This window comes from Impatiens glandulifera, chromosome 1, assembly GCF_907164915.1.
Source record: "Impatiens glandulifera chromosome 1, dImpGla2.1, whole genome shotgun sequence".
Classification (NCBI taxonomy): Eukaryota; Viridiplantae; Streptophyta; class Magnoliopsida; order Ericales; family Balsaminaceae; genus Impatiens; species Impatiens glandulifera.
In genome coordinates, this window is record NC_061862.1 from 7939762 (window position 1) to 7964502 (window position 24741).

The window sequence follows — 24741 nt, forward strand, 5'->3', positions numbered from 1 at the left end:
ATGTAAATCTCTTTTAGATTATAAAATGTTCACATTTTATTTGACAAGATACAGACAAGACAATGTCTATGGTGGCCACAAACTGTATGTATTTGCACCTTTACAAGAAGAGAAGAAGAACCAAACCTATTACAACAAACTTGTTTTATCCATTTTAGAGAAGAAGAAGGCTATAAATATGAACCAGATAAAACTGTGTCTGACTCTGACTAGGAAAGCTGCAATAAATACCATTTTGTTGTTGACAACAGTATACTAAGATAAGAATATTATTCCAAGTATATATAACTGCTGTTCAAGCGAAATACGACGAAGATGACGATGTATCAGCCAGGACCTGTTCATTCAAAGGGAAAAAAAATCAGAAGAATTGGTTACTTGTCAAGATTCGTCTCATAACCAAACAAACATATTCTAATAGATGATGATTATTGTCTATATTGAGAGATACCTCTAGCTGCTCTTCTGTGAAGGAATCTTTCTGAAAGTTCCATGTATCTGCGTGGGTCCTTCTGAACTCAGCCACTGCTTTTGTAACTGTCGACTTCACTGGCGATGGCTCTCCAACAAATTGAGCTAGCAACGTTACATGCTCAGGCAACCAACTGGAAATAAGCAAAATACTTGTGTTCATTTATTTATATTTACACAAAATCTTTATCAAGGGAAAAGAAAAAAACTTTTTTCCCATACCTGGGCATGTCATAGGGAACCGATAGCACACAAGCTACCAACGCAAGAACAGCGCCGTGTGTAGAGGCTACGGGTTGGCCAGAACTCGATCTTCTGCATTTTGTAGAATCACAAGCTTTAAGTCAAAAGGAACAGTTTCCAGAGAAATAGCATTCCACAGTGAATTTCAACAAATAACTGTGTTCTAACAAATGATAAAATAAGAAAGAGTGGGAGACTAACCTTTGTTTTCTTTGCTTAAATATTATTCTTGCATCTTGAAAAGCTCTATTACGGAAGTCTTCAGCCAGATATTCATCTCCGCCCTTCATTAGGCCTGCTAGAACAGCTGCAGCATGCTCTCTCACCTGTACAGATGTTGTAAACCCATTGAACTTGGAATTGTTATATAATCTTCATATCAGAACTTCAGAAAGAAAAATATCCATCATTTCGTGGTCATTATTAAGTAGATAAATACTTGCCTCCACTTGGTTGTCTTTGAGGAGATTCTCCACTGTTCTCCAGATTTGTCTTTTTTCCGGATCAGAAAGAACAAAGATGTGCCTGTTATTACAAGAGTTGAAACAAACTTCAAAAGCTCTGTCCCTTTAACTGATTAATTCAAAGGGAAACACGTCCCATTTGAAAACAATTTTTCTTTTGCAGGATATCTCGTCAGGATGTGTATCCAGTTGAATGAGATCACATTTGAAAACAAAACTACACAAATAATTTTTTTTATTGAGGGTTTCTCATCTAGGTCCCGATCTAGATCCAGAAACAGAGAGTGTTGTGCTTAGAAGAGTCAGTACTTATAGAAGAGGAATATCTTAATACTTATACACAGCACAAAAAGATTCAAATTTGTATGAATGCTGCTTCGCTTAAAGAAATATCTTACCTATACATAAACGTGCGCAAGAAGGTAAGAGTGGCAGATCTGGTTCGCCAATTAGAATCAGTGGCTGAAGAAAGGATCACAGACACAACCTTTTGGAGATGAGGGGTCCACAAAATCCTCCACTTCAGCAATTCAAAGGCTGCCTTGGCCAATGTTGACAGGTCTTTATTCGAATTTTCCTGCAACAAATAAAACCATCATACTCATTCCAAATCAGCACACGTTTATATATCCCCTTTGGAAAAACTCTTTATTTATGTTTATGGATCTGGATACAAAAACCTTTGGGAAAACTATACTTAGTGTCATAGTCAGATATATTCAGAAAGTTGATTTTGTTTTTGTATCCAGATAACAAACAATAGATTTTCCAAATGGGGAAATTTAATTTTGGTTATGTATACAGATACAAAAACAAAAACATATATTTTTTTTCCAAATGGGGCATAAAGTATAGATAGTTTACCTGCAAAGATATTACAGGATACAGAAGACCGACAATAACATCCAGGAGATATGAAGATCTTCCCGATCTCAAAGATGAGATAATAAAATGGAATACCTGTTAAATTCAAGTGGATAATATTAGCCGTTCTGGAGGAGGAGTTAACATATAGTACTTAAAAAGGAAAATAAGACATACTGTTTCCATCCATTTAATATCATCTTTAGAATCACCAGATGCAAAGCCATTGTCATGAATCACATCCATTCTATCAGAGTTTCCAGCACTCTGAATGTTCACAACAACTGCAGAAGCGTGTTCTATCAGGAATTGATCCCATGTTCTCCCTTCTATTCTGAAATCAACAGCATCATCGCCAGTGAAGGATATGTGAAGTCGAATATTTGAGCACATGATGGATAGAGTAGCACCAATTGCTTCCCTCACCTATACACATAAAGCAGGATAAATGTCTGACAAATCAAATATAAGAAAGCTTCAGCATGGGAGCTCAAATCAGAAATGCTGATATCTGATTTTGCACAGAAAGTAGAATCTCCACATCATTTTTTTAAAAGTAATCTCCATAGCTTATTGACTACTATGACTTTAAACAAGTACAGAAGGATTTAAGAAAATAATAATTGTCCATGAAGAAGAATACACCATTATAGAAATCTAGCTTCTGACATCAGTCATCACAAGTAAAGACAAACAATATTCAGAATTTAAAGTTAATAAAAATAGTCTGGATAGCATGCAAAAGTTCCTTCAAAGGTTGCGCCATTGATTCTCAAAGCCATATATTTACACTATTTTATGCAAAGTTCCCATCAACAATCACTTCATCATTCATCATTCATATCATGATTAAAAATACTAAAATAGCCTTACATTATTTTTTCTAACATTTTAAAATATTAAATACAAAGGATATTTTAGTCATTTAACCCAAGTAATCCATTTTTTCATCAAACAAGATTTTTTCCCTAAAATATCAGATTATTTAAAAGAAATAAAAAAAAAAAAACTCAAACAAGCTCTTAGTCTTCAGACAGAAAAGTGATATAAAAAGGAAATTCTGCCCTTTTAAAAAAAAAAAAATTAGCATGTTTTCATAATTATAAGAATTACTTTTTAAAAAAAAATCATTATAAGAAATACTATCCAAAAATAGGTTAAAAGACATGGACCTCATTGAACACAAACACTAAAAATTTAAGATAACATCAAAGGATCATTCACCTGGGCAGATGAGTGACTCATATTGTCTAGCAACTCCTGCATAAGTTTCCAGTGAAGATGAATTTCAGACAATGGCATTCTAGGTGGGGAGACTTCTACAAGGGCGGCTGAAAGAAATGCTATGCGTTTGGCAACCACAGTGGTATTTGCTGTTGGTGGTAAAGGCGTTGCCAAACAATCCATGATCTTCTCACGGAGATGTGGAATTTTTGTCCCATATTTCCCCTTTCCAGTAACAGCATAACGTATGCACGCGGACCACTCTGGTATAGATTCAACAGATGGAGCTAGAATAACATTCTGTAACTGAACCATCATCCAGCTGTCCCACGCTTGCTGGACACCAGTAACATCAGAATGCAATAAGCCAGCAAATGCTTCAGCGGCAACACACTGCTTAGACCTCTCCTTTGCATTTGTAAACTCCTCCAATGCACTTTTCAAAGAAACTAAGACAGGCATGCCACATTCTTGAAATAATCGCTTAAATATGCGAGCAAAGCTCGAGTAGAAAGTTTCGCTTCCCAGCAAAGAAATCCAACTGGGAGTGCGTGGCCAAGAAGATGAAAAATCAAAGTAGAAACGGGTGATTGACTTGTCTGCAAAACTCTGAAAAGACGCACCATGATTCCCCCGAGACGAACTTTCAGTATCATTAATGATGTGAACATGAGAGAGACTGTTTAGTGTTTCTCTGAAGAAACCTTCCTCCTGAAAAATTGTGTTTAAAGCTTCTTCTAGGGAGGACTTGGTTTGTCCTTCAACAACCCCAGGGACAGCAATTTGCTTCTCAGCTGATTCTTTATAAGGTGATTCTTTTAACAATATATTCAATGCAGAGATTGCCAGTATTCTTGTCTGGGGAAGTTGGCTCTTCAAGTTTTTCAAGAAGTGACCTGAAAAAGACATGCAGGTAATAGTCAATTGCAATGTCAACAAACAACCAAAGGCACAAGGTGATTAAATGTGCACAAACCAGCAGTTTCGCTCATAATTCTTGAAGATGCACTTGGATCATTTCTAGATGACATAGACAACAACAGCAGGACCCTATTAGCCATAAGGTTATACCTGAGAAAAAATTACTGAAAGATTATTTTTAAGGTTAACCTGAGGTTGAGTGATTTAAAGGTCCGTAAATTATTAGCAGACATTCTTTATATGCCTACTTCAGGTAAAAAAATAAAGGATTAATGAAGTCAAATATGAAAGCATTTACCGCCAATGTAAGTTGGTTGACTCAAAACTCAGCGAAGCAATCTGAGATATTAATTCTGCAAAGCTAGAATCATCTGGAAGGTTTCCAGAAGCTCTAAGAATGCCTTTGGATACACCCGCAAAATGAATGTTATATTTGACAAAAAGCTGTAGATATTTACAGAAATATTATTAGAAACAATATACAGCTATACTTAGTCAAGAATGACTATTTTGAGTTGAAACAGGGAGCATGACTGTGGGGTGTCATGCTAGTTCTCCTTAGTTTAAAAAAAAAAACTTAGTCAAGAAGGCCTTACCTCATTAATAGCCTTCTGGGCTTTGAGCGATTCATGATGAGAGCTTCCAGCAGAAAGAAATATATATGTGAGTTGACATCATTCTATCACTATTGACAACAAATAACAGAAAAAAACAAAAAACAGCTTGGACAAAACAACGAGAAACGGATCAAACCTTGATAATATTCCAATGATGAATGAATGAAATGCCTTCAAGTCCTAGATTGGGAAACAAAATACATACAAAAGCAAAAAGTCATATTTGTGAAATTTAAAGAGGATCACTTTTCCAAGTTAACTTACACAGGGATCACTTTTCCAAATTTAAAGTCATATTCTATTACCGTTGTAAGATGCTTGTGCACCGTCTGTGAAGAAAGAACAGAACAAGAACCTAGAAGCACATGCTCTGGTGTATTGGGACTCCGTAAATTATCCGACAAGGCGAGCACACACTTAGAAGTTATGGAAGGCCATTTTTTAATCATTTTCAGGAGGGCCTTGCAAGCGAGTCTGGAATCAAGCCAATTCATTAACAAAAAATGAGAAGAAAAAAGATCGGCACAGAAACAGAACAAAAGGCGGAAGGCCAAAATCAGCATAACTAGGCTTCTGGCTAAAAAGATTAAATTAGAATGTGCACAGTTTAAACAAATAGTTTTTCTACTAATTAATAAAGCTGAAATTGTGGATATATTCCTACAGCACTAAGTGCTAGTAATTTCCAAACATGTGACGCTCCAATTATAACCATTATATTCTGAAATCTTAAGCAACGAGTCAGAGATAACTGGAAGATTTACTAAAACAGTTTCCAGATGATTGAATGAAATGAGACCAACACCTTTACTGGCCTACAGGTTCTCATACACACTCATTTCTACTAATGGTTGTCTCAGAGAATGTCAGGTTCCAAGAGGTATCTGCCCCCAACATGTCTTGTAGAGTGGTTTGTTTTTTCCCACATCAGGCAAGCATTCATGATTAAATTGAATACAACAAAAGGCAACATGTTATCACATTTCTCTGTAATTTTCACAATATTTCAACAAAAATGCTAGATATTGCACTCATTCCATGTAATCTAAGAGTAATATTTTCTGTCACTTGTCATTAACCACATTCTGAACAAGAGACATGTATTAATATCCTTCCATCTAAGGAAAAAATGCTATCAGGTTAACCTCTCTAAAGTACCGATTTTATGTGTGCCTAATGTTCAAGTAAGTTGAATAGAAAAGTTATAATTTGATTACACTGAGAAAACATCAGAACTTACATTCGGACAGTTTCATATTGGTGTAATGAAAGATTAAGAAGATCATCCACCAGAAGAATCAAATGGTCTGACGGAGATGCTTTGGTGCTTGTGCGGAAGATGTGGTAAGATGATTGTGATGCCCTCCAGGTGTTATGCATGTATGCTTTGTCAACAAGTGACCACCGAGGCCTAGCAACAAAGGATGTTTTAGTCATCCGAGACATGGAACCATCTAGATTTTGGAATTAATATAAAAGAACACATTGAAAAGGATTCGAACCTTCTCTTCCCGTTAGAGTGAGATGAAATGATGAAGTTTATTGGTGGTTCAATTATAGCAGCAGATTCCATCTTCCAAGCCTGCCTATGGTTTGACCACTCATCGTATTCGGCACTTCCTGTTCGGGCTCAAATAGAAATGGTATAAGGTCTAATTCTAAAAACATGTGGCAAGTAGCTTGGAGTTCAATCAGCAATTGGGCCAAATAATACAGTTTTCATTACCATAGTTACCCAAAGCATCCATGATACGAACAACAAGTAGGAGTAAGATGCTATCATCGGCTTTTTCCTCTAGCAAGTATCTGCGGGAAAAAAAAAATGATATCTTGTGATGACTCAAGGAAAAATGCTGGAGCCTGTTACTCAATTACCAAGAGTTATATACAAAAGAAAATTACTGGCAGGCTGTATGTATGACCCCCACTGCTTTTTCCCGCAACTCAGCAGTACCAACACTAGCACCAGTTGCACCGGCTATTAAGAAGGATAAACTACCCAAATCTTCAATAGTCCCATTCTTAGCTGCTGGTCTAAGATCAGGCAGGCATGATAAGACACCTTGCAATGAAGAATCCAACCTCAGAAGAGTCACCTTGAGATGCTCTTTTTCATTTCCTGAAAAGTCAAGAACTAATAAGTTAACCAAAGACATGTTGCATTAAACAAAGCATACATTATATAACACATGATTTGTGTGGAAACCGAATAAAGATTGTTCAACAGTTAATGTGCACAAATTAAATTATCATTGCTTCATAAATCAGGAAGATTGTCCATATGCAAACTTCAACCCTTCAATAATCTAACTATTTTCTGCTGAGTTAATATCTCTAGAACTTGAGGAAACATCCAAGTGAAGGAAAAATTGAGGCATGAAGAAGAATTCCAGTAGATATGGAAGTTGTTTAGGAACTAGATTGATGTTGTTTGATCAATGGCCATTGCATGTTAAATCACATAATTAGGGCTGGAAGCCAGTAATATCATCTAAAACAGTGTTATCTGCTAGTTAATGCATCTTCTTGCAACTTAAGAAGTAAGATCAATAAATCAAGTGACACTGCTAATACAAATGTTGAGAATATGGAGAGCTTCTTTCTTGGCTTTCAGGTGTTCAATAGTTTCATTCATCAACCATAATGTGCAAGTAAAAACAATCACATTAAAAACATTCATCCCTTACGAGAACAAAAACGAAAAGAGAAACCACCAAGAATTGCAGAATTTGGTCATACAAAAAAAGTGTCTACAGTTGTAAGAACATCCAAAGGGGCTTTTTGTCTCATTCTTTTTTATTTTGTTTTTGTACATTTTCTAAATGCAGGAAATTTACCTGAATCAGAATGAATTTTAGTCTGACATATTCTCAGAAGATCATCTAAGGCTGATCTAAAATGCAGATCCAACAGCTCATTTGCAAATTGAATTTCTTCATCACAAGGAACATGCCACTTGGGGCTCAACAATCGTTTATCATCTGAAAAATCTTTTGTGCTTATCCACTCCTCCAATGCAGAAGCTACTGGGTGATGTGTAATGCACCTGCAATTTGAGTACCAGGAATGATAGACCAAACAAAATGGACAATGGGGTGCCACTAGAATTATCCCCAGAAGAATCAGAACAAGAAAAGGAAGAGAAAATACTTGTATTGATCAATAGGATAATAAAGAGTGAGGCTTCCAAGAAGGGATCGTAGAACATGATCACCCGCACCATTAACCTGTTATAATGATTGCAACTTCTCAACATATAGAACAAAATATAGTTTACTTAACTGAATTTATGAGAACAAAAAGTTAAGCATTAACTCCTAAGATTTTGTAGAAAAACAACCTTCCAAGATGGACAATCAAAGGCAGCCATGATAACTTCTTCAAACTGATGCTTATAACGTAGAAGGGCAGAACCCCCATAACTGATGGTGACAGACAACACTTTTAGTTGATAGTCAATTGCTGTTTCAAGTGCTGGAGACAGTGTGGCTTTTGCCTGCATAAAACAGGTTCCTTATCGAAGAATTCAAGAAAAATATATCATAAGTAGATAAGGAAAAAGAGAGGTAAAAGAAGATAAACCTTAGTTGAAAATGATCCATCAGTGATTGACTTTCCTCCAAACCCTGTATTAGGTGTATCTTTAAGAGAAGATATAACAGATGACAGTAGTGGTTCAATAAGGTGAACAGCTGCCTCAAAAGGATCTGAATGTACACATGCACAACAGAGCAGTCCAACTTCTGCAACTGCACCGGGAAGAATATTTGTTTTCACAAACTTCGAGATTTTTCTTATGGCCTGCCAATTATACAAGTCAGGAAAGTAAAATTCAAGACAACTTTCTATCAGAGAACTTGTCTTATCACGACTATTCAACTACTTAACCAAATCAGGACCTGTGTGTAAAGAGATTTTGAGAGCCTCCCAAACAAGATTTCAAGCATGCAGAAGTAATAGGGACCATCATCCACCAGGAAGGTTCCAGATGTAGCAGATGAGTTAAGGCCTTCATTCCTGCAACAGTACATTCATGTCTAAGAGCAAAAAAAAATGATCTATACAACATTTTTATCAAGATATAGACCATAAAGTAAAAGCAATGGAACCAACTGACTGACTCCTGCATATCACTACTTACACAACACTACTAGGTTCCAAGTGCCTTAGTAAGGAAAACAATCGGCATAGGAACTCATCAAGCCATTCAGAAAAACTTGGAAGTAATCCCAAGCCTTCGGCGCTGTCTTCCAGTTTTGCCATCTGCCATAATATAAGATAAAAAGCTCTATTCAAAATTATATGCATCATAACAAAATATTTTTAATAGTTGGCACTTACATTTGAAAATATAGAACCAATCAGTTGCATGGTAGCCAAGGTTTTAGGGGGGTCATTGGCATCCATACCCAATAAAGCATTCGATAATGATATCATAAGTACATCAATGAATCCATCGACACAGCCAACTGTAGACGATGACAATGATGCAAGAAATAGTGATCGTCCTGCAAATGCCACAGATGTAACAGCAGCCTTCAACTGGTGGGTGGCTGTGATCTGACAAGACAAAGAACAAAGATAACAATTTAGTTTAAACTAAATAACAAACAAGAAAAACAAGTTACTTATCATTAATCATATTGCCTTTTTAATACAAGATTCCTTGGTAAACCACAAGTCAGTTCATACTTATTGCTTCAGATTTGTGAAATACAAGTGAACCGGAGTGACTAACCGTTTCAAGAGCCGTGTGAAACCGGGATGCCAAAAATGGAAGAACAATAGTGGGTTCAACATAAGACAGAATAGAAGTAGTTGCAGCTACTGTTTCAGAAAGATGTTCATTTTTGCTATATTGACCACGATCTATCAATTTCAGCACTAAATTCACAAATGTCACTCGCTCTGATGGCCCCAAACATAGCACAGCTTGCCTTTTGTCATTCTCACCCCTGTATTAAGTTCTTATCAGTTGAATGTAAAGATTAAATATGTATCAGTCTATCAGATATGAACTTTTAAGATGGTCCTGCAGACTGAATCTTACAGTTGCTCCTGCTGCAAACGTTTCTGAAATGCAATTACTAAGTAGAACAAAAATCGCTCTAAAGAATAAGTCCAGCGACCACCATTGGAAGGGTGATAGTATCTACAATCATAAATGACAAAGGGAAACATGATAAGAGTTAAACTCGAGCACAACTGCTATTCGGAAGGTTAAAGCAACATATTGATAGATTGGCAGGAACATACTGCTCTAAGAGATCCACTATTTTCTCAAATTGTTGCCATGATGAACTACCAGGTTTTAACAGATATACCTGCATTAAAGAAATGGTGTAATAAACATTATCCTCTATAATGAAATTAAAATATAATGATTATATCCTTGATTGAAGTGGGGAAAATGGCGGTAGGATGTTGTGTTAGCCTCCTCCACGGAATGAACCCTGGTCTAAATTAAAAATGATTATAAATGTTTTGGAAACTTACAATTGATTTTGCAATGGCCTTGGATGGAGTGACAGATTTATTAGAAAACAAAAATCTTGTGTTTCTAGGCACATCTGCTGGGAATGGATAAGACCCACTTCCATTTGCGACGGGAACCTATTGACATAGCAAGTAGATATTCTGTTAAGTGGTGTAAACAAACGCAAGGTACAAAGTGCACAAGCATCTTAATCAACGGTCTTAAATCTTCCAGTTCCACTAATACCAGAGTCTCTTGCAGGATAAGCCCATTTACATTCTTCTCAGTTCCAACTATTCATTTCAGACTATACTGGACACATTTATTTCATTTGTTAGGCTCTCTACTTTTCTTTTTCAATGAACTTTTATCAGTCTTGACAGTAATCAAGGAGAACATGTACTATAGGAAAATACAGCTTTCTTAAATCATTAAATGAAGTCGTAGCTATGGCCTGTTCTGGGGACATTGTCTACCTCCATTCTAAGCCATGGGAATAATTAACAAAAAAGTATAACTACTACATGAACATACCTCAAACATATTCAAGTATCGAGTGAAAAGCACAGGTAAGAAATTGTCCCAATCAAGGAAGACATAGTTCTTTATGACACGGGCTGTAACAGCTGTCCATTGGCAGTCCCAAAACAAGCAATTTGGTACTGAATCCCATTTATCAATACAACTTTTGATCCAATCCCTGTAATGAGAAGAAAATGCAGAGACATTGAGCAGGTTGTGTATCAAGAACAAAATCATCTATAGTAATTGTGAATAAACATGCTTACTGTTGAAAGAAGTCCTGATTGTCTATGTTTGTAGGGAGAAACAGCCTTACAAATCCAGAACCTTCAAAAGATGAATTATGCCATGGGTTTTCCAGCAGAGCTCTACATACACATTTCAGTAGCAGATGGAAGCATATTAGCCATGTAATTTGACAACAAACATTTCAAAAATTTCCAATTCAATGTGGGTCGATAATTTGATACTTCAGATGTCATATCAACAAGGAAAATTCAAAAATGAAAACATTACCCAAATTCAGACCATATTTCAGAGGCAGCGCCTGCAGGAAAGAACTTCCTACATGATCTAACAAGGGAAGTAACTGTTAGAAAATGTCTCTGTCTCAGCCTCCAACCTTCTGGGCCCGTATTCCTAGAATAAATGGTAGACAAATCAAATTCAATACTGCGTAGTGTTATAGATTAAGAAGCAAGACTAAATTCAAGCAAGTCACAAGCATGAGTCAACTAAAGTGAAATACTGAGACTCTTGAATTAAGGGCTATAAGGCATCCCCCAGCATGCGGGGACATGAATTACAGAATTTGGATAAATGTTATAACAACATAGGCTAAGAACCTCTGTTTGTCAACAACTCATAGTTCAAGTAAGAGATGAATATAGGATTATAAATTTAAAAATAAAAGCAACTTGTGTGTAGTCCTAGTTGGTGTCCAATATAGGAGATATACTCTGACCAATAACTGACTTGAGAACTCAGCCTGATTGCAGGATTAATAATAGAGATTGAAATATTGAAGCAGAATCAGAGAAAGGGGGGAACATCCAGGTAGCAGTCCGGAATTATATTCCAGCTAGGGGGAGGAATTAACGTAGTAACATTAAAGGAGAGATTCAAGAATTCATTGACATAGATACAGTAAGACAGTAATTATGGTGCCACTTTGATGACAGAAGTAAACTTGCCTTGTAAAATGAGTGTGCAGTATCGTGTCATATAAAGGTCGCCACTTAATATTCAGCGATAACTTCTTCTTGTGTTTATTGAGCAACTTCACAAGGATGCCTCCCCATCTAACCTAATGAAAGAAACGGGTAAGTTAGATAACAAAAGAAAACCATGCAGAGTGAGTATGTGAAACTTAATTTTATTTGATAAGCAGACCTGGGCATAAAGTTTATGATCTGCTTTATGGAATATTTCTAAGCCCAAATTTACAAGGGAAGTCACATCTTCCGAAGATACTTCACTCTTCGCTTTCAAGAAGCTGCAAAAATAAAATAAAAATAAACAAGCTTGCTGTCAAGATTTGAGATTGACAAGGTAAAACATTGTCTATTATGAAAATCTAGACAAGCTTTCAACTTTGCAAAATCCACTTAAAACTCACCCACATATAATCAAATATTAATTCCACACCAATCATATATAGTGGATTGAGGCAGAATAGTAGTACATATATAGCTTCGAGCGGCATAACTGTTTTATTTTGCTAAAAAAAAAGGCATAACCGTTTTGGTTTCATGATATAATGTTACTGATTGACCGACCATGACTACAAATACACGCAGTTGAGATGAGAAATAGTATAATTTCACTAAACCAATCAAATAGTGTACAAGATCCAAAAGATACAAGTATGTAGCATATCCCTTCAGCTTACAGAAATAAAAAGGTAAAACTATTACTGTGCAGAAAATAGAATCATCTTTTGAGAACAAATAGCAAGAAATAATGTATCATTCTACATAATGTTTTTAGCGGATTTCTAATCAAACTGCAATAGTTGAATCAAATAGTTATAGTAGGTGCAGAAAAACAATGAATAGTTATAATAATAATAAAATGTTTATGTAATGAGAAAGATGGTAGCATGTAAAACACTATTTAACAAACTATCAAACTCAAATAATAAATTTTCTGCAATATATGATCACATCAACCTTACTCCCTTTTCCTCAGGAAAAAGAAAACCATAGTCCCAATGAAGTAAATCAAAATTCAGATTAGAATCAACTCGAGATCCTGTATATGATGATAATCAAATAAATGAAATTCAATTTAACTAATGAAATCAATTTAACTAATGAATTTTCTGCAATACATGATCACATCAACCTTAGTCCCAATGGAGTAAATCAAAATTCAGATTAGAATCAACTCGAGATCAATTAAATGAAATTCAACTTAGTAAGAGAATAACCCTAAAGGGAGACCAAGTTTTTAAGTGAAAATGATTCATTTGCATGTCATTCCTCAGCAAATTATACCCATTTCTCCAATTGCATTACCGACCAAAGCATAACATATTTTCATACATGACTATGAGATATATAGACGAAAAAGAAAACAAGTAACATCGATCAAAGCCTACAACTTCAACTGATTCTTCATCAAGTATTAGTTCTAGTGAAATCAACAAACAGGAGCAAAATATTCGAACTCACGTGTCAATGACTGATAGCCACTTTAGAGTAGCGTATACAGACTCAGGATCATCCGGCCGATACAATTCCTTCACTGAGCTCACCGCTGCGGCAAACGATTCTCTTTCTCTCTTAGTCTCCTCCGCTACCGGAGGAGGAAGCCAAGCGTTATACAAATGCATTTCTCTCTCTCTCTCTCTCTTTTCAAAGATGAACTTCTGAATTACAACTGTGAAATGAAACACATAGAGGGCTCGACCATATACTGCGTTGCTGTCTTTCTTGTCAAGAAATGACAGAAAAATGAATATATATGTTGGAAGTTGACCGATAACCGGTACTAACGGTGGTGGGAACTATCTAAAACATTGGGAGGAGGAAATTCAGTGGGTACGTAGATATTTTGAGATCGGTTTAGGGTTTCTTTAGGAAGAAGAAAAGGATTCTAGAAGACCGAGAATTGGAAAGTGGGTGTAGCTTGATCGACAAAACAAATGCCATTCGGATAGTAGCTGACTAGCTGCTGTAATAAAATGGTCCGAACCTTCCAAATATGGTAAAAATAACAAAAAAGATTGACTTTTTAAAACTCATCCATAAATTTAGCTTAATTGTAAAGCAGAATATCAATCGAATGATTGAACCAAACAAGTTAGATTTATGTTCCTAAACGAGTTTTACCCATTAAAAAACACGAGATTATAAATTTGTTCGAACCCGAATGCCAGTAGTTTGACTATGTTGTCTTGAATTGCACGAGCATCGTCAACAAGTTGATATTGATTAGATTGAACCAAACAAGTTAAATCATGTTCAATGAGTTTTACCCATTAAAAAACGCGAGATTATAAACTAATCCCTTCTCTTGTTCGAACGCAAATCAAATAAGGATAACTGAATGCCAGTAGTGGGGCTATGTTGTCTTGAATTACACAAGCATCATCAACAGGTTGATATTGATTAGATTGATCTCTGAGTTAAGGGCCCTCTTCTTTAATCAAACCACATAAACTTGAAAGTGTCACACTCAAATCTTTTAATTTTAAAACCAGCCAAAGTGGAAGCCTTCAAAAACCCAAGTGTCATTTCCATTTGATAATTTCCTTTATTTTTCTCATTTGGTTTATTTTCAAGACACCCATTTCAGTAAACAATAAATCTCAGACAAAGTCTATGGATACAAGTTCGAGTACATTTAAACCAAAATCTCAATCAGAAACGAGCAAAATACTTAACAAAGTCAACCCCCCAACTACCCTCTTCTCCTCCGTCTCAAGGTTGTGGCGCATTTTCCAAATTCTACGCACTATCAAAGCCAAATATCCGGAAAACACCTGTTCATCAAAGGCAGGAGAAATTTAGATGAGGCTAAACAAAATTTAAAAATCCACCAATAAGAAAAATTGTAGGAAATAAGAAAATGAGATACCTTCATCAGCCTGGTACTTGTTTTTGTCATCCCCAGCGCATGCAAGCAGGTTCTGTTTGGGGTTCCACTCAACGCTATTCATGGCAGCTCGACATGGAATTTGATGGACCGATCGTCCAGTTTGGACATTTGACTGATTCAACAAGAAAAAACAATTTTAACCAGCCAAACAAATTTGTCAACTGGTCAATGAACAAACAGGCAGTCGCGATTCTATTAGAAGAGAATAGAAAAGATGGAGCATTGCATACTATGTCAATAAATAGGTCTTCACTGGCAGAAGCAATATATTCTCCTGTGTGGTTGAAGCTTATCGTCCTCACTGGCCACCTAAAAACATGTAAATGAGATGTAACCAAGGGATACCGGTTTCCAATTTAGAATGCATTTTTTTTCATTTTTTTGAAAATATTTGTTTAATAGCTTTTTTCATCCCTTTTTCTCTTTAAAGCTGTCTTGAGTGACAAAATTGAGAAAATAAATATCAACGAGGGGTTTCGCGCCTTTTGGTGAAAAGGGGTGATCTGCTGAAATTTCTTAATATTTAATGAAGTTCAATTTGAATTTTGACCCATATTTAGCTACGAGAGTTGTTAATTTAGAGAAAATGCTTTTTATTTTAGGGAAAATGGTAAGCATGCTAATGAATGCAAAATACTACACTTACTCAAGCTTTGTGAATGTCCGAACACAGAGCATCTCAGATATATCCCATAGGCTGACCAATGAATCCGCACTTCCAACAGCAAAATATCTGCCCAAGCAAACAAACAAACAAAAAAGTAACAAAAGGAGGCTTTACCATCCTTGCTTTTCTTTTTAGATATGCATGTTTTTCAAGTGCAAAAGCTGATAAACAAATTAATATGAAAAAACACTTGTTTAACAGTACAAGAAAACACTTGCTTAAGATTTTTAACCAAAACCAATCAATTGACACCTAAATGCTCATAGAAAACCATCAGCTTCTGTCCATGATAGACATTTTATGAAGATCTCAAATTTTCATAAGGAAAGAAGAATAAGAAGTGTCTATTGGTTCAAAAAAATCTTTGTTCTTTTTTATTTGTTGTTTGTTTGTTTTCTTGGAAACGGTTTGTATTTCCAATTTCTTTACTTTGTTGTATAAAGACTCTTGGGTTTATTTTTTTAAAAATAAAATGGTTCACTGTTTTCCAAAAAAAAAAATCAGAAGAAAGGTAGTGAGTTGAAGAACTATATGCAACACATAACCAAAATTAGGAGAAAGCACATCCAAGAGGCAGACCCACCTTCCTAATGGGTCAATTGCAATGCAATAACAACCAGCTGTATGAGCTGTAACCGTTTCAACAGCACGAAGAGACGGGTAGGATAGTACTTCAACCGTTCCTGAGGTAGGAATAATAAAGCGTTTAAGAATCTGAAGCTTGTTAAGATGAAATCAAGAGCTTGTTTGATGTAGGGTTTTATTCTAAAATAATCCCCTTTTTTAGGGGAGGAACCTTGCTTGATAAAAGAACGGATTATTTGGGGGGTTTGGGTTAAAATAATGTAACGATAATTTGGTTATGATATGAATGATGGAATAAGTAAATCCAAATAACCCTTCATCAAACAAGGCCCCAAGTTCTCTAAGAGAGGAAGAAGTGAGTAGTTGACAGTTTATTATTCTCACCATTTCCAGTAGTCAAAAAGAATAAGTTCCCTGCCATATTCCAGGCAATCTCATTTACCTGAAAATAGATGAAAAACTACTTATTCTGAATATAGATATATCACTTAAATTTCAGTTAACCACCTAAATATCCAACTTCTACAAAGAGAGACATGTTCCAATAACAAATAAGCTTCAAATTTTGATTTTACATTTCATAATCAGATTTCAAGGACTGAAGCAGTCAGCTTTGAATTTTAGTAATTAGATAGTCCAAATGAGAAAAGTGCAATCACCTCGTAATTGAATTTGCGCTTGTGGATAGCTTTAAACTTTCTGACATCAAGTATGGTTAGTTCATCATCCTGTAACAAATAGATCAGACAGTGATAAATTTTCTAAGACTTCAAAATGCTAGTATTCACACTAACATTGATCATACATACGGGTGTGTATCAAAAAGAAGATGTAAATAACTAGAAGAGACTGTAATCACCCTGTTCCCGACAGCAATGTGAGTCCCATCAGTCTTGTAAGTGATGTTAATGTTCTCACCACTAAGTTCTGCTTGTTGCGAACACTTCCCGCCTGCAAAGTGATGCAAATACAAAAATGTCAGTAAATTGTTCTATGTCAAATCAAATTCACCATATTTAGAAACTGATAAACAAATATGAAGCTAAGCCCACTTACTGCGAGCGTCCCACAAACGAACAGTCTTGTCCCCTGATGCAGTTGCAATTAAATCGGAGTGTTTTGGATCCCAACACAATTGATCTACACTATCTGTATGTCCCTTCAATTCAATGTCTTTAACCTTTCCCTGTGAAAGATCCCACAAAGGGTAAAAAACCCGGATAGCAGCACAGAACAAAAGACTAACAACAATTGATAAATTATATGGAAGTGCTAGAACTAGCTTACATGGCTGTGTGGGTCAATGTGCCAAATACGAGCCGTCTGATCAACAGACCCAGAAGCTAACTTCGTGCCAAGACAGTTCCAAGCCACCGAATGCACCTTTTAGTTTTGAAAATACAAAGAAAGAAATATGAGGGCAAATTCACCATCGATGTGCTTTGGTTTGGTTTGAAGGAGAAAGAGAAAACCTTTTTCTTGTGACCTTGGTATTCTCTGCTGTGAAGATTCTTGAAGGATATTGCTTCCATTTTTCTTCTTCCTATTCTCTTCTGTAAGCTCAAATCCTCGAACTTATTATAGGGCGAGAAGGAATCGAGGAGCTTCAGCTAGGCTACAGTGAAGAAGAAGAAATGGAATGGAATAGAATAGAAAAGAAAAGGGATAAGAAATCAAATATTATTTATTCATCTTTTTTATAAATACAATTAATTGAAAACTCTTTTTAAAGTGTGTAATACCTCTTTAAATTGAAATGATATATTAAACTTGCATTATTTTTTGCTTTAAAATATATATATTAAATTTACATCATTATCTGTGCTTGTGTTAATTTTTTTATTTTATTTAAAACTATGCCTTACAACTCTAAAATAAGATATAAATAATTTGTGGTCATGCATTATTAGTTTTATTAATCTGGATTAAAATTTCAATTTTATTATTAAAATTATTCTAAAATATGAATACCTTAAACTAGTTACACTTTAAATATTTTAAATTTAACAACTAACTTTTTAATTAAAACTTTTTAATGTTACTTAATTATTTAATTTTATATTTAATTATATATATAATAATAAAGGTCTCATAATAATATAATATATTTTTGGAAAACAGTTAAAATCATTTTATTAAAATTTCAAAAGTGAAAAGGGTCAAAAATTATATATAAGATTAAAGGGTGTCAATCAATTTATAAAATGACCCTAAACAATCTTATTATTAGTAATCAAATATACAAGACTAGATATTACAAATAAATTGTATCAAATCATAATTATCTCAATAATTTTTATTTCTATATCAAGATGTTTCAACAAGCTGTCTTTCTCTTTTCATTGTCTTTTCTCTTGTAATAAAAATAAATGAACTAGAGATGTTAAATATTGTCTATTCTCATTTTGATTTTTTATTTATATGAATTTGTTCTAATTTGATAAAATAAATTATTCTTATGGATTTTTGGGCTCTTCACCTTGTTGTTTTTAACTTGAATTTCGATATCATTGTTTTTAACTCCTTCAGCTTTGGAATCCTCGGCAATTTGAGATTTCTTTATATCAACATTGAAATTCTCTTATTCCTCTTGATTAGCCTGAGTATATTCTTCTTTGTTTTCATCCGCAACCTTTCAACTTGATTTTATTGTCATTCTTCAACTATTTATTCAACATGATTAGATTGAGATTTCATCTATTTTATCGTACTTCTTTATTCTTGTACATAATTTACTTTTTTTTTTTTTTTTTTTTCTTTAATCAAATTTTACTCTTTGATAATAGAAATTTCTGTTTCATAATTTTTTATATCTTTACTTTTTTGTCTTTATAATTTTTTTTATAGAAAATATTATAGAAAAAACATATGTATAGGTATAATATAATTTGCAGTTATCCACTCATAAAATTTAAACAGTTAAATTTAAAATATAAAATTAAAAATGAGATAAATTTTTGAATTATATTTATCATATAAGTATTATTATTATTTTAAATGAAGAGAGAGATTTTGTAAATTAATCTTAAATATTATTGACATATTAATTAATTATGTGTTATAAAATAGAAATTAATAAAAATAAACTTATAATTTCAATTCTTTGTAAAAATAAAATTTACATGTGTAATGTCGACAAATATGTGATCATTGTTGTAGGTTAAATTTTCTAAAATATATATATATATATATATATATATATATATATATATATATATATATATATATATATATATATATATTTAAAGATTATATATATTAATTATATTTTTCTTTAAATTTTGAAATAGTAAAGAAAGTAATATATGGAAATAATATAATTTATTCAGGATATTTGTTATTTAATGTTCAAAATTTATTTGGTAAAATGATTAAGATGTTTTTATTAATATTTTAACTTGTAATAAAACTGAAAAAATATAAATTTGGTGTTTTAATTCTTAATTTAATTAATATAATTAATAAAATAATTAATAATATTATTAAAAAAATAAATTTTCCATAAAAAAAAAAACTCTACGCGTTCCAAATCATCAATCATGTTATATTACCAATTTGAAAAAAAATGATAAAATATAAGGAAAGATAAAAGAAAAAAGAAAAAAAAAATTATTATTTTTTCGGTAAAAAAAATATTGTACAACTAGTTTAGTTAGACATATAAACTAATAAAAATTATTTCAAATATTTATTATAAAAAAAAATTGACGTTTAGGTTGGTAAACAAAAAATAATTTATTTTTATATTTATATATTTATTAATTAAATATTCATTATTTTTCTTCTTTTTTTAATTAATTAATTATCAATTTTCCTTTCTATTTTTTTATTAATTAACTTATTTTTATTTATTTACTTTTATTTCATTAGTCTATTTATATGTATTTGATATTCTATTATTTTATTTTATTTCTTTATACTATTTTTGCGTTCTTATTCTTATCAACATTGATTATTTTAAAATTGTTTTATCTCTTTAAGAAGTTAATCCTTGAATATTATAATAACTCCTTTTTTTTCATATTATTGAATTTGGATAATAATAGATATTAGTCCATCAAATACAAAAAGAATAATAATAAAGATTATAAAAAAAAAATAATAACTCAATGATTTTATTTACTATTATTATAAATCTGAATAAAAAAAATTATTAAAAAGACTATTAATTTTATTTTTGTTTATATTAAAAAATAAAAAATAAACTTTATAAAATATTTAATAAAAGAAGAAATAAAAGGAGATAAATTAATTAATTGATAAAAATAAAAAAGGAATGAAATTTTTTTTTATCGATAAATATATAAATTTAAAAATCAAATTAACTCTAATTACTAATAGTTGCTAAATAAATAAATTTTTAATAGTAGATACGTTTAAATAAACTTTTATTAGTTTATACAAATTTAAGTGAGTTAATTGTACAAGTATATAAGAGTTTTTTTAATTTTTAAATTGGTGATGATTAATAGATAAATAATAATAACTAATTTAAATTGGAATTTCCTTTATTAATCATTTTAAATCATTAAGTTAAAAGTATATATTATAAAACTAATTATATTAACTCGTTCAATGGTTACCTCAATAAAAACAATTTGATGTAAACAAGTATCAGTCACGTTAGTAATTATATCTCTCTTGTTCAGGAAGCCAACCATACTACTAATAAACAAAAAAAAATAAAAAAATAATTGTTTTTTAAAACTACCTACTAATCAATCTATATATATATAACCGTTCTTTCTCTTATCATAATTACCTATTAATAATTACTAATTTATCTCTCATACCATAATTATTAATTTATCTTTTCTAATTAATTTTTATTTTATTTTATTAATTTTTTTTTCTAATTATATATATTATTTTTCTTCATTAATTTTATATAAACTTATTTTTAATACTATATATATATATATTTATAATATACATAATAATACTATATATATAATATATAATAACGTTTAAATGATTTATTAAACTTAAAATAAAATTACAAATTTTACTTTTATATTCCTTTCTTATATTCATAATATATCTTTCCTAATTAATTTACTTTTTATAACACTAATAATTAATTTATTTTTTATTTTCTTTTTCCTCATTTATATATATATTTCATATTTTCTTAGACATCATTTTTATAATTTTTTAATAAAATAAAAATTTTAAAAATTTTAATTTATTTAAAAATTAATATTAAGCATTTCTTTCTCCTAAAATCTATATATAATATATTTTATCATTAATTTTATATAAATATATTTTTTTATTCCTATTATCTATGCATATTTATTATTTATATAATTAATTAATTAATTTTCTTTATTCATTATATATTTTATTTATTATTAATTAACAAGGATTAAATATTTATACATACATAATATTTTAAATTCAATTCAAACAATACAAGTAGTCTAATGGTTAAAGTGTTCACATATTTATTATTTATATAATTAATTAATTTTCTTTTATTCATTATATATTTTATCTATTATTAATTAACAAGGATTAAATATTTATATATACATAAAATTTTAAATTAAATTCAAAAAACACAAGTGGTCTAATGATTAAAGTGTTCACATTTTATATTAGAGATCAGAGTTCGGGTCTCAATTTATGCGAATTTATAAATGATTGTGCATGTGGATATGAGTGGGTGAATTTGACGTAAATACATATGTAAATTTGTGATTGATGGGCTATGTGAATTTATGATTGATGGGGAAGACCAAATGTAAGGGTAAGATGGCATGTGTGAGTCTCGAGATAATATATATAATGATGTTTAAAACTAAAAATTTAGGATGATATCTACCAAATTTTTACACATTTTATATGAATTTCTCATCAAATTCTCGCGGTATAATTTTCTCTATTTTCTCCTTAGGTCTATGTCTTTCTTCAATCAACTCTCATTTCTCCTTAGGTATAGTTAACATGAGAATATGATGTGGGTGTCGACAACGAAAGAAAGACTAGAGGAAAATATTCGATCTTGATTTGAAGAAAAAACGGGAAGCGAATGAATACGAGGATTCGAAATTAAAAGGAAGTCGATGATTCTCTACCTCCTTTCTGTTTAGGTATATGTAGCACAAAAAGAGGAGGAGGGCGACGCCGACGTGACAGAGAAGGTCAACGATGATGCAACGGAGGAGGGCGACGATGACGTAAGAGAGACATATAGGAAAATATTCGATTTTGATTTGAAAAAAAATGGGAAGCGAATTAAGACGAAGATTCGAAATCAAGAGGAAGACGAGTATTCTGTCTCCGTAGATTTAGAAAAGAAAATAATTTTTTTTATTCTTACACATTTTATATGAATTTCTCATCAAATTCGTCTCTCCTTTCTCCTTAGGTCTAGGTCTTTCTTAAATTGACTCTCATTTCTCCTTAGGTATAAGTAGCACGAGAAGAGGAGGTGGGCAACGACGACGCAACGAAGGAGGGTGACGACGACGTAAGAGAGACCTAGAGGAAAATATTCGATATTGATTTGAAGAAAAATGAGAATAAAAAAAAAGACGAGAATTTGAAATAAAGAGAAACCCGATAATTCTCTGTCTCCAAGGATTTAGATTTTTTTTATTATTAATTTTTTTTATAACAAAACCTAATAAGATATTTTATAATAAGACTATAAATAAAATTGTATTTTAATGAATAATATTAATATTTTAATTATTTTATATATATAATACAAAAATATAATAAATAGATTATATATATATATATATATATATATTTATATATATATATATAATACAAAATATATTTAACTCTATATTTTGATATGTTTTAAATAATTGATAAATATTTATTAATTTAATTTATAATATTATTATAAATATATATATCTTTATACAAAATATTATAAAATTGAATTATTTTTTTTAATAAAAATAATAATTAATGTTATTGTTTAACCAAAATAAAATTATATATATAATAATATTTAAGTATAAATATATATATAGTTTTGAAACAAGAGTTTTATGGTGTTGACATAAAAAAGATGATTCAATATTATTTTTTAATAGATATTTCACATATATTTTAATTAATATTTTGACTTTTAATGTATAATAATCTATTTTTGAAAATTTTGAGAGAATATAATAAAAGCTGAAATAATTATGCACACAAGAGAAAAAAATACAAACATATTTTTCTCAAATATTATTTTCGCTAATTTAAGATAATATGATAATTCAGTTATTTTTTTTAAAATTAAATTAATAGAACAAAAAAAACTAAATATTTGAATAAATGACCATATTTGTATATTTTATTTTAGTTGTATTTAAAAAAAGTTTCAACAAAAAAAAATTATAATAAATTTGAGATTAGATAATTCACAAAGCATTAATAAAATTAGAAATGTGAAAGAATATATACACAATATGGAAACCGTTAATATATTATATAGTGTGATTCAATTATTTTAATATAAAAATTTTGATTCTTTTTTTATATTTTTTATATATATATAATGATGCTTAATTTTTAAAATGTCCGGATTGCCGGGTCGAGAGTTGTGGTTAATTTGGATATATGTGAGAGTAAATGGATACTTGGGTCGGATTGTGGGTTGACCCACCCATAAATTTAAAACGGTTAAAAATAAAATTAAAAATGTTATAGGTATGGTTCAAACTTGCAACATAACAAAACAAGTACAACATTTTAATCAACTAAGCTAATAACACTTTATATTTTAAATTCAACCCAAAGTTTGATAAACGCGTGACATTTTAACAATATAAGTTCAACTTTTTAACTAATATATATATATATATATATAATGATGCTTAATTTTTAAAGTGTTCGGATTGTCGGGTCGAGAGCTGTGGTTAATTTGGATATATGTGAGAGTAAATGGATACTTGGGTCGGATTATGGGTTGACCCGTCCATAAAAATTTTATCGTAATTTTTTTTCACGGTTTTTATATTTTTACTCGTGCAAATGCACGTGATACATGCTAGTTGTCTTTATAGTGTTTGAGATGAATCATCACTTTATTTCGGTCAAATCGAGACAAATCTTCCCTAACAGGGTGTTCCAGGTTATAAAATTGTTATCACTAAGTTAAACTTAATTTTAATTTTATTTATAAAAGTAAAGTGAATTTATATTTTAAAATTTAAAAATAAAATATTGTTTATTTAAATAAATAAAATAATTTTGTAACTATTTATTTCTTCTTAGAATCATGTTTATTTTAATATACTTAATAATATATATAATTACTACTTTTAGAGTAAATTCTTACTATTTAAACAAATTCTCAATCATTTTTCAAATGATAACAATATTTTTAAGTTAACTATCCGATTTTGACATTGCACGTGCATAAATCTAATTGTAACAATAATTTTCTTTTTATTAAAAATATTATTCTTTGATTTTTCAATTTAGTATCCTAGATATTAACTAATTATTAATAGTTTCTTATGAAATTTAATTGAAGGCATGTTGATGATTCACAGGGCAATTTCTGGAGGGTTATAATCACCATTATTGCCTTCACCTCCCCGCCGGAGGTGGAGGTGGCGGTTTGGGAGT

The 24741-nt window shown here is 31.3% G+C and overlaps 2 protein-coding genes across 2 annotated transcripts; both read right to left on the bottom strand.

Annotated features, from left to right (window-relative positions):
* Positions 1 to 65: 65 nt before the first annotated feature.
* On the bottom strand, positions 66 to 13938 carry LOC124919587 (proteasome activator subunit 4). Its single transcript, XM_047459855.1, has 35 exons — positions 13478 to 13938; positions 12195 to 12297; positions 11996 to 12108; positions 11319 to 11441; positions 11069 to 11170; positions 10815 to 10980; positions 10301 to 10417; positions 10061 to 10128; positions 9855 to 9956; positions 9543 to 9759; positions 9146 to 9364; positions 8946 to 9067; positions 8704 to 8821; positions 8387 to 8605; positions 8145 to 8300; positions 7955 to 8031; positions 7642 to 7850; positions 6707 to 6923; positions 6531 to 6610; positions 6307 to 6424; positions 6045 to 6215; positions 5110 to 5278; positions 4941 to 4984; positions 4784 to 4826; positions 4486 to 4631; positions 4243 to 4337; positions 3267 to 4162; positions 2220 to 2468; positions 2043 to 2138; positions 1577 to 1755; positions 1158 to 1239; positions 916 to 1040; positions 694 to 786; positions 452 to 605; positions 66 to 337 (listed from the first exon to the last, which is right to left on the bottom strand). The coding sequence occupies exons 1-35, from the start codon at positions 13636 to 13638 to the stop codon at positions 296 to 298; spliced, it is 5391 nt and encodes a 1796-aa protein (XP_047315811.1). The 5' UTR covers positions 13639 to 13938; the 3' UTR covers positions 66 to 295.
* A 588-nt stretch (positions 13939 to 14526) lies between these two features.
* Positions 14527 to 17792, bottom strand: LOC124920568 (THO complex subunit 3). The gene is made up of 11 exons (XM_047461075.1): positions 17631 to 17792; positions 17446 to 17541; positions 17215 to 17344; positions 17018 to 17109; positions 16818 to 16886; positions 16543 to 16600; positions 16157 to 16256; positions 15553 to 15639; positions 15137 to 15215; positions 14886 to 15018; positions 14527 to 14790 (listed from the first exon to the last, which is right to left on the bottom strand). The coding sequence occupies exons 1-11, from the start codon at positions 17688 to 17690 to the stop codon at positions 14756 to 14758; spliced, it is 939 nt and encodes a 312-aa protein (XP_047317031.1). The 5' UTR covers positions 17691 to 17792; the 3' UTR covers positions 14527 to 14755.
* Positions 17793 to 24741: the final 6949 nt, after the last annotated feature.

Coding starts and splice junctions, on each gene's coding strand:
- LOC124919587 (XM_047459855.1), bottom strand. CDS start 13,638: ATGCATTTGTATAACGCTTGGCTTCCTCCTCCGGTAGCGGAGGAGACT. Junction 2,469..3,266: donor TGAGTCACTCATCTGCCCAG/GTGAATGATCCT, acceptor TTATGTGTATAG/GTGAGGGAAGCAATTGGTGC. Junction 1,240..1,576: donor TTGCGCACGTTTATGTATAG/GTAAGATATTTC, acceptor TTGTAATAACAG/GCACATCTTTGTTCTTTCTG.
- LOC124920568 (XM_047461075.1), bottom strand. CDS start 17,690: ATGGAAGCAATATCCTTCAAGAATCTTCACAGCAGAGAATACCAAGGT. Junction 17,542..17,630: donor ACCAAGGTCACAAGAAAAAG/GTTTTCTCTTTC, acceptor CAAAACTAAAAG/GTGCATTCGGTGGCTTGGAA. Junction 14,791..14,885: donor CAAGTACCAGGCTGATGAAG/GTATCTCATTTT, acceptor TTTGATGAACAG/GTGTTTTCCGGATATTTGGC.